The 10,694-nt window shown below is 32.7% G+C and overlaps 1 protein-coding gene across 1 annotated transcript in view; it reads left to right on the forward strand.

Moving 5' to 3' along the window:
• The window catches only part of LOC107667881 (uncharacterized), a 42,831-nt gene that overhangs the window by 22,790 nt on the left and 9,347 nt on the right, over positions 1-10,694 (forward strand). The window contains exon 11 of the mRNA XM_016459617.1: positions 9,021-9,193. Coding sequence (XP_016315103.1) covers positions 9,021-9,193 — 173 coding nt within the window. The remainder of the gene's footprint in view (positions 1-9,020; positions 9,194-10,694) is intronic.

A 10,694-nucleotide genomic window follows, 5' to 3' on the forward strand; every position in this document is an offset into this window, starting at 1 on the left:
TTTTTTTTTTGGGGGTTAATGGGAAAATTTTTTTTTTGTTTTTTTTTTTTTTTTTTTTTTTTTTTTTTTACTTATTTTAGTACATCAGGTTAAACTAAATTAAAAATGAGATACAGTGCCTTGGAATGAAATGTGAAATAAAAGAAGTTTTATATATTTTATTTAACTTAAAGTTAATTTTAAAGTTTATTATATATTTTTAAGTTACGTGGAATATTTAAATCATAAATTTAGGCCTAAATATTTGTATTGGGTATATGTGTTTGTCCAAGTCTCTATGCTTTTGTAGTGTCTAGATATTCAGTGTCTATCAGACATTTTGCTCATTTTATCATCTAGCAGGACGAAATTGCATGTTCAGTCACTTGGAAAGTAATTTCTTTGTTTAATAGCGATGCTTTATAACTGTAATAATAATGAAATGACTGCCATAGTAAATTTTCACAAGGATGGAAGATACGAGTGATGCCATAAATAGTGAAAGGAAAGCAGGTTTTAGTGTTCCAGGCGTTGGATCCGTGTGTTGTTTTGCTAGAAACAATAGTGTGTGAGTGCTGCCTATTCTCTCTCTATATTCACACACACGCCAATTAAAGACCCTGGCTTTCTGAGCACCGTTGCTATGGTTACGGCTCCATGGATACCGCTGCATAGTTACGGCTCGGCTGCATTTCATCGATATGTATTCACCCCCTCTCTCTCTCACGGAGCCCTAACCTCGTTCTCATGTTCAACACTCATGCGCGCGCCCACACACACCACAGCGCTCTTTAAATGTCCCGCTCGCCTCCTGAGCAAAGGTGAACCCACAGACTCCTACTGCAGCTCCCGAAATAGCCTCATCTGTCCCTCCCTGAGCTCATGGACAAGAGCGCAGCTGAGAAACGCCAGCCCGTCCGTATCGAGCCGCTCAAACATAGAGATGGGATCTTGCTTTTATGCTACAGTTGTAATATTAGGATGTGAATTCTGCTGATTTTAATGAGCCACCAAGGTAGCGTTGTCTAGCCAGCTGACGTACGTAGAAGAGGTTTTTGTCAAAATTATGGGAATGACTTGCATGCATTTGATAGAAGGAGTTCAAAAAGACAAACAGATCTGTATGTTTTGCATTGGATGGCTTCGTTGTCTACCAAAAAGTGTGTTTTTGATTGTATAGCTGGTATACTTCATTTTCAATTGGTCAATCATGAGTTTGAGCAGTAAAATATTTTTATATAATCTGTTAAACTTAAGTTTTTTCATATAAGTGCAATTTAATTCAACCTACCGTAGTAAAAAGTCATTTTGATCACATATGCATGACCATTCAGAAGTTTGGGGTTGGTAAGATTTAATGTTTTTGAAAGTAGTCTCTTCTGCTCACCAAGGCTGCATTTGATTAAAAATACAGTAAAACAGTAAAAATGTAATTTACAATTTAAAAACGCTGTTGAATATAATCTAAAATAGAATGTATTTCTGTGATGCGCAGCTGTATTTTCAGCATCATTACTCCAGTCTTCAGTGTCACATGATCTTCAGAAATCATTCTAATATACTGATTTGCTGCTCATTAAACATTTCTGATTATTATCAATGTTGACAACAGTTGTGCTGCTTCATATTATTTTTATTTATTCTTTTTTTTTTTTTGTGGAAACTGATACGTTTTATTTTTCAAGATTCTTTGATGAATAGAAAATTCAAAAGAACAGCATTTATTTGAAGCAGAAATCTTTTGTATTATTTTTGTATTACTTTTTTTAATGTTTTACTGCCACTTTTGATCAATTTAATGCATCCTTTATGAACTAAATATTAATTACAAACAAACTTTTGAAAAGTAGTGCTCATAATTTCCATATATTATTGTAATTTGCTTTTATTACACACGATACATCATACTTTATGTATGTATGCATTTTATAATGATATATTAAGCATTTTATAAACATTAACGTTTTATTCATAAAAGAATCCAGAAAAAAGTATCACAGTTTCCAAAAAAAATATGAAGCAGCACAACTAAATCAGCATATTACATGTGACACTGAAGACTGGAGTAATGATGCTGAAAATACAGCTTTGTTTTGCTTTTTGTAACAACATCTTGGTTCAATGAAAAATATTAGAAAAGGCTTCCACATATAAAACATTAAATGCTTCTTTTTTTTTTTTTTTTTTTGTAAAAAATTTGGCAGGGCAAGGAAAAATCTGCCTTACTGGCCTGAATAAACCGTGCTGTTCATCAGCCAGGAGTGTTAATGAACCGCTATTGCCCACACAACAATCTCATGCACTGTATTCATCACAATGTCACATAATGATCAATAATCAAGTCATTTTATCACGTCTGAGAGGGAGAGAAAACGAAGCGAGACTGGGACAGAGAGACCGATTCTAGAGGAAAGGAAAGAGCTGTATTGATGGAGGTGCAGGAATTGAGCTGTTTACAGTCAGTAAAGAAACAAACAGGGAACAAAAGACAGTAGACACATGCAGCATGTTCAGATCCGCTGCTCTCTGCTGCTGAGCTCACCTACTGTAAGAATACAAAGATGCAACGCTGAAAAACAGAGAGATGGACATTTGCATTCTGAGAGGATGAGAGTTACAGTGTGTTAGAGAGCTGGTGGTGTGTGTGTGTGTGTGTGTGTGTGTGTGTGTGTGTGTGAGTGTGTGTGAGCATACATATGATCAGATGATCAGTCTATACATGAGAATCGTTCTGTCCTCAACAGGCGCTGCTGTTTTCCCAGCATGCCGCTCTCTGAATCTAATCATTCTGCCCTTTCCTGATTACATGCTTCACCCTGCTGTCTGTTCCCTTCATCTGCTTCAACTCTCGGTTTCTGTCTTCTAGAGCTGGACGATAAATCGAGTATTGAATATATTTGACTATTACGTGTCCTGTATAATGTTTTGTCATTTTTATTCATTTTTAATTTGTGACATTGAGAATGTTGCAACAAAGATCTTTTACATTTACATTTAGTCATTTAGCAGGTGCTTTTATCCAAACGACTTACAAATGAGGATAATAGAAGCAATCAAAACCAACAAAAGAGCAAGTCTCGGTATACATACTAACACAGTATACATTTGTTTTTTTTATAACAAATAAAAAGAAAACCAGTAGATAGAATAGAAAAATTATAGGGAACGCTATAGTGTTAGAGGGTCATTTTTTAAAATAAAAATAAAACAAGTCAGAAAAAGAACAGAATGGTGTTAGAGGTAATTTTGTATAATAAATAAAAAGAAAATAAGTAGATAGAATAGAAAAAGAATAGAGAATGCTAGTGTTAGAGGAATAACAGTTAACGGTGTCACTGATTTAAATCTCTTCAGAACATTGCATCGGTTCAAACTGTCTGTTACAATAATTCTATTCAAATTTTCAAAGATTTGTTTACGACACTTTTAGAACTGTTCATGAAGACTTTGTGACATGTTTCAAATGTTACAATATAATTGTTTGAGACTAGTGTTACAATTAGTGTTCCAGTTACAAATGTTACAATTTTAAAATGGTAGAATATTAAGTTGTAAGTAAGTAACCTGTTGATACTCATTATACTCATCTTTGATCTTGATGTCACTTTAACATTTTTAGCTTTGTTCACTCTAGCATTCAAACATTTGGGGCCTGCAAGATTTTTTAAATGAATTTTCTCTCATTAATGTTGCATTTCTTTGATCAAAAATAAATGGTAAAAACTGTAATAATGTGAAATATTTTTTGAATATTTGAATGCATTGTAAAATGCAATTTATTCCTGTGATCAAAGCTGAATTTTCAGCATCATTACTCTTCAGTGTCACATGATCCTTCAGAAATCATTCAAAGAAACATTTTTGATTAGTATCAATGTTGAAAACAATTGTGCTGCTTCATATTTTTGTTCAAACCTTGATACCTTGTTTTTTTTATGCAGGACTGTTTGAATATAAAGTTCAAAAGAACAGCATTTAGTTGAAACAGAAATATTTTAGAGCATTTAAAATGCCTTTATTGCCATGTTTGATCAATTTAATGCATCTTTGATGAATAAAAGTATTAATTTCTTAAAAAAAAACAAAAAAACATTACCGACCCCAAACTATCAAAAGGAAGTGTACATTTAAATAAATATAATAAAATAAATTGCTATAAATTCAAATTTGATCCCCCCTTATACTGTTTCTGATGGAAATAAATATTATTCTTCCTAGCAATTATTACTACGTTGTATTTGTACTGTGTTTTACTGTGAATTGAACATTTTGACTCTAATTGGGATAGGGATATTTGTTTGAAATAATGAAATCAATAAGTAAACAAAAGCATAAATGATCCAGATTTGATATGCTGTAATATCACTCATCCCTGTCATCCAGCGCTGTTTTTCTGTCCTGTGTTGTGTGTGATGTGAGGTGCTGATCTGATCTGGAGTCAGTCGTGTGATTCGTGTCATTAGTCTCTCTGTGTGACCATCGGCAAGACCATCAGTCCTGCTGTAATGGCTCTGGCTAAATTTATTCTTAAGGTTGTGTTTTCATTGCTCTCTCTCGCTCTCTCGCTCTCTCTCTCTCTCTCTCTCTCTCTCGCTCTCTTGCTCGCTCTCTCTCTCTCTCTCTCTCTCTCTCCCCCTCCCTTTTGTGCCGGCAGTTACCAGGCAACAGGCTTGAAGTTTTACGCACATGCTCAGTGTGAGAGTGATTGACCGATGTTTTTCACCCATTTTAGAGCAGCGCACACATAATCAGGCTGCTTTCCACATCATTTGTTTCTTCTTGTGTCATTGGAATGCTGTTTATGAACCCAGTGAAATTGGATCAAGAAGGCCATTCAGACAGAGATTAAGACATTAAACAGACTTTATATAAGACAAAAAGATTTGTTTTTACTCACAAAGTAAATGTGAATGGTGTTTGCACGGGCAAAATATCACCACCATAATACTAATATACTATTATAGTTTTGATTAATGTTTTATTTTCTGTTTTTGTTTTAGTTAAAGGCAAAGAATTTTTGTGATTTTGTCATTTTTATTATTTAAAAACTTTGTTTTTTTGTTTTTTTTAAATAAGTCTATATAGTTTTGAATTATTTTTATTTCAGTTTTAGTGTTATTTTAGTACTTTAACTTAAAATGAAAATGAGAAATGTTTTATAGCTGCCACTTCTGAAAACTAGAAAATGTTTACATCAGTCCTGAAATAGTTAAACTGATGCACAGTTCACTTACTGTCTGTTTGCATTTATTTTATTTATTTTTTTATTTTTTTTAACAAATCACTTTGTACCTGAAAGAACTAAAGCAAAATTACTAAAAACATCTAATTCTTTGGAATACAAATAATTACTAATTAAAATTATTTACATTTCTGAAATAATTGAATTTATTTTATTTTTATTTTTTTTACTTTTATTTACATATACTTTTATTTATTTATTGAAAATTAATGATTTAAGACATTGTTCCTGAATAAAAAAAAAAAAAGAATTAAAATCTCTAAACATGGCATGGATATTATGTTGACCGCAATATACAGTACAGCAGACTTTTTGAATACATTTTATTTTTTGTTGACTCTGAAAATCATGAAATGTATATCTGACCTAATAAAGGTAAAAAAAAAAAAAGGTACGTTTGTTATTTAAAAAAAAAAAAGGTAATGAAATAGTTCTGCAAATTTAAAACCATATGGTAGAGCTTTGTCTTCTAGATACAAATATAAATAAAAAAAAGCTTGAGGTTATTTTTAGATGTCTATTAATAAGAATTGAAGTAAAAAACAACAACAACCTTCATTGGCTCATAGAGTTGAATTTTAAAGGGTTAAACAGTAGCATTATTTCTAAATTTTATTGTGTGTATTTTGTAGCGACATGGTTTTGAGGAAGAAACTGTATTTTTGTGCTAATGCTGGCTGGAAAAGCTGCTGGTTTGTGGAGGTGATCTGAAGGTTTTGGGCTCTGTCTCGTGATTTCCAGTTGGCTTCTTTGCAGGGACTCGGCGAGCGTCTCTCTCCCCTGAGAAACATCACGCGGACGGGACGGCAGTGTGATGTGTGTCCTTTCTCTGAGAAACACACCATTAAAGGGGTCTCTTCAGCGACCTCAGACAATCGGTGTGTGTGTGTTCAGGAGAAATATTACACCTCTGAGTGGACAGAATGTGGCCAGAGATCTCATAAAAGACAGGAACATTCACACATCCACACTCCTGCTTCAAAGCGCACGTACAAGACACTTTCTGAGTACATTAGTGCCAAGGTGATTATAGTTAACTAAAGTTAAAACCATAAAAATTACTTGAAATAAAATAAACTTTAACTGATATAAAATAAAATTCAGCTTGTTGCCAAGGCAACATTTCTCATTTTCATTTAGTTTAACTTAATGTCCTAAAATAACTAAAACTGTGGGGAAAAAAACTGACAAAATGATAAAAAAGGCAAAAAAATACTAAAACTTTAACTAAAATTAAAATGAACTATAAAAAGAAGTAATTCAAAATATAAAACTATAATAATCTCAATAATACTAAAATAACACTGATTAAACCACAAATAAAACAACACTTATTTTTGTTTTTTTTATTTTTCTCTTTTTTAGTAGTTTTTAGTGTCATTAATATACGATTATAGTTTTATTAATATTCTGAATTAATTTTATTTGTAATTTTGTGTTTTTGTCATTTTTATTCTTTTTTTTAATATGCCTATATAGTTTTTAAATTATTTTTTATTTCAATTTTAGTCAATTAAAATGCATAGTTTTTAATAAAAGCTACAATTTTGATCATTTTTAATGATGCTAGTTTTCATTTGTCAAATAAAATTTATTTTAGGTCAATTCATTTTTATTTCAAGCAACAAAAATGTTTTAAAAGTTTTAATTTTAGTACCAATGAACTATAATCACCCTGCTTTTAAATGTATTAGAAATGTTAGTCAAGGTTTCTTGCACTAAAAGCATTTTTATTATTCAATTTCCACCTGTTTTTGCAACTGTTCTTTTAAGACGTCTAGATATAAATGGCCAGTTTTTATTTGGCTCATTCATCATGCAGCATACTAAATATGCCTTGATATGTAAATGCTTGCTGTCATATATTCAAATCAACATGAAGTGGCATTTGTAGCACAATTTGCTTCCATAATTTCCAAATGAAAAGGGATGTTTAACCAAAAAGTAGGTGGAACCTAATTTTCCATCCATCTGCAATTGACTTGAATGTGCTCATGGTTGGGAAAGTGACATTAAAGCAAGCCTAAATAGTACATCGAACACTTCAGTTTCCAAAAATACAAGGAGAATTCGATTTTTCACGGTATGACGAAAAATTGAAACACACATCCATTTAACCTGCGGTCGTCTCGCAGTGGCATGCCATAATAGTTTGGCCTGTGCGATCGAGTCTTTGATTTGATTTCTGCGGTGGCAGATGTGAGAGAGAAACCAGCTGGAAGAGCACTTTACTTCAACACGCACTCGATCGATAGCGTCTGCCGCACTCGGGGGGTTATGATCGGCGGGAGTGAAGACTGTCGGGAAAAGACTTTTATTCACTCTAGGTGGGACATGCAGCGAGACAGGCCCCAAATATCACAGCGAGCCCGATAGAGGCTCTGAATCCTATCTCCTGTAGTCTTTAAACTCGCTGCATTTCTCCACACAGTGACTGCAGCATAAAGAACACTAGATGTGCATTTCCAAACGGCAATAGCAATGCTTTCTAAGCAGTGTAAGATGCAGTTTTTGGTCAAAATATCTAGAAAAGGAAAAGTAAAGCCAATGAATTGTTTCAATATTCTCATCAAGCTACATGATTTGAGAAGCCATTCATGTCTGTAATGCCAACAGTACAGGATGAATTATGCAATTACGTGTTTAATATTTAGTGTTAGTTATTGGAAGAGACCCGTAACACTAAGTGTACTAAAATAAGTAAAACTAAAACAGAAATAAAAATTAATAAAAATGATAAAAACGGACAAAAACCTACAGCTTTAAAATTAAAATTAAAACTAATAAAACTAAATGAAAATATTAAAAACTATAACTATATATAATATCTCAATTATACTAAAATAACACTGATTCGTACTCTATTTATTTATTTATTTATTTACATCTAAAGTATTTTAGTATCATTACTAAAGCCTACTATTGTAGATGTGTTAAACAATTTTATTATTTGTAATTTTGTTGTTTTTATCATTTTTATTATTAATTTTTTAAGTGTGTGTGTGTGTGTGTGTATATAATATATAATTTTTGTTAATTTCAGTTTGAATTACAAATTTTAGTTTTTAATAAAAGCTATACTTAATTTGATCATTTTTAATAAGGTTTCTTTTAGTTATAGTAAAATAAAATGTCAATTTAAATATTTGAATTTCAAAAAATAATATTTAAAATAAAAACTATATTTTATTTTAGATTTATTGTATTTCAGCTTAAAGAACACTAGATATGCAATAGCAGGGCTTTCAAAGCAGCATGAGTTATAGCTTTTGCTCAAATTATCGAGAAAAGGAAAAGAAAACCAAAGGAATTGTTTCAGAATTTGCCTTCTCAACAAGTTGCATGATTTGAGGGCTCATGCCTTTTACACCAACAGTACAGAATTAATTATGCAATAGTCTTTAATATTTAGTGTCGATTATTGGAACAGACCCTTAACACTAAGTGTAAGCAATATTATTAGAAACTAAAAAGAAAATGTGAAGTAATTCAATATAGTAATACAGCAATATAGTTCCATCCTGCACAGTAAACATTTTTTGAAGTAAATAAAACATTGGAATAGGATTTACATTTACTTCTACTTTAAAGTTTCACGTTTAATTCTATGTTACTTGCTCTTTCTTAGTAAATTTCACAATTAATTCCAAGCAATTTCTCAGTGAAAGTTGTTTGTTCATCAAATTATTTATATTCAGTCTATCATAAAATGACAATGATATCGTATCACTGTTTCGAATGCCTCTTTTATGCACTTCCTCTTGGTTAGTAGCTCGTTTTCTGCGTTCTCTCCTCTCAGCGATGAAGAAGAGTTGCGTAAGTCGTTCTCGGAGCTGGGTGAGCAGCGAGGAGAGTCTAACTCCAGAGAAGTGAAGCAGACGGCCTGCGGCTTCGTTCCTCCGTCCGGAGCGCTGCTCTACAAAACCGGTTTTCTGGTGAGGAAGGTCCACGCAGACTGTGACGGGAAGAGAAGTGAGTGTTAAAGAAGACATCTTACATTTACTTCTACTTTAAAGTTTCACGTTTAATTCTATGTGTTACTTGCTCTTTCTTAGTAAATTTCACAATTCATTCCAAGCAATTTCTCAGTGAAAGTTGTTTGTTCATCAAATTATTTATATTCAGTCTATCATAAAATGACAATGATATCGTATCACTGTTTCGAATGCCTCTTTTATGCACTTCCTCTTGGTTAGTAGCTCGTTTTCTGCGTTCTCTCCTCTCAGCGATGAAGAAGAGTTGCGTAAGTCGTTCTCGGAGCTGGGTGAGCAGCGAGGAGAGTCTAACTCCAGAGAAGTGAAGCAGACGGCCTGCGGCTTCGTTCCTCCGTCCGGAGCGCTGCTCTACAAAACCGGTTTTCTGGTGAGGAAGGTCCATGCAGACTGTGACGGGAAGAGAAGTGAGTGTTAAAGAAGACATCCCTCAACACAGCAGTTTGGACTTTTTATTTCCACATATTCATAATCATATATCAAATGTAGAAATTCATATTTAGGACATTAGCAGAACTACTTTTTTTTGTCTTTTAAGGAAGTGTCATTTACTTCTGATGATATTTTTTTTCCCCATTTTAGTTTATAATAATCTATGTCCAGTATATCTGACATTTGGACCCTTGCACATGAAATCTGATTTTGATATTTGTGACCCTGGACCACAAAACCAGTCATAAGGCTCAATTTTTTCGAAATTGAGATTTATACATCAGCCGGAAGCTGAATAAATAATCTTTCCATTGATGTATGGTTTGTTAGGATCGGACAATATTTGGTCGAGATACAACTATTTGAAAATCTGGAATCTAAAGGTGCAAAAAAATCTAAATATTGAGAAAATCGCCTTTAAAGATGTCCAAATGAAGTTCTTAGCAATGCATATTAATAATCAAAAATTAAGTTTTGATATATTTACGGTAGGAAATTTACAGAATATCTCCATTGAACATGATCTTTACTTAATATCCTAATGATTTTTGGCATAAAAGAGAAATGGATAATTTTGACCCATACAATGTATTGTTGGCTATTGCTACAAATATACCCCAGCGACTTAAAAGTGCAATGTGTAATATTTACATCGATCTATTGACAGAAATGCAATATAATATACATAACTATGTTTTCAGAGGTGTATAAAGACCTTACGTAATGAACCGTTATGTTTTTATTACCTTAGATTGAGCAATTTATATCTACATACACCGCGGGTCCCCTTACATGGAAGTCGCCACCATGTTTCTACAGTAGCCCTAAACAGACAAACTGCTCTACACAGCGCGTTTCCTCACTTTGTTGTTCTTGCGAATAAAACACTGACACAATGATGAACAAGTACATTAATATTCGCAATAACATCGATTTATTAAATGATTAAGTAAATATAATTCCTTAATTTACCTTTGTAAGGAAATCTCATTGCTCTCTGCTGTCTTTACCGACAACATCTTAGCCCAGTATCGGCCACCGTAGCTTCT

Source organism: Sinocyclocheilus anshuiensis, unplaced genomic scaffold (genome assembly GCF_001515605.1).
Source record: "Sinocyclocheilus anshuiensis isolate Anshui unplaced genomic scaffold, SAMN03320099.WGS_v1.1 scaffold493, whole genome shotgun sequence".
NCBI lineage: Eukaryota > Metazoa > Chordata > Actinopteri > Cypriniformes > Cyprinidae > Sinocyclocheilus > Sinocyclocheilus anshuiensis.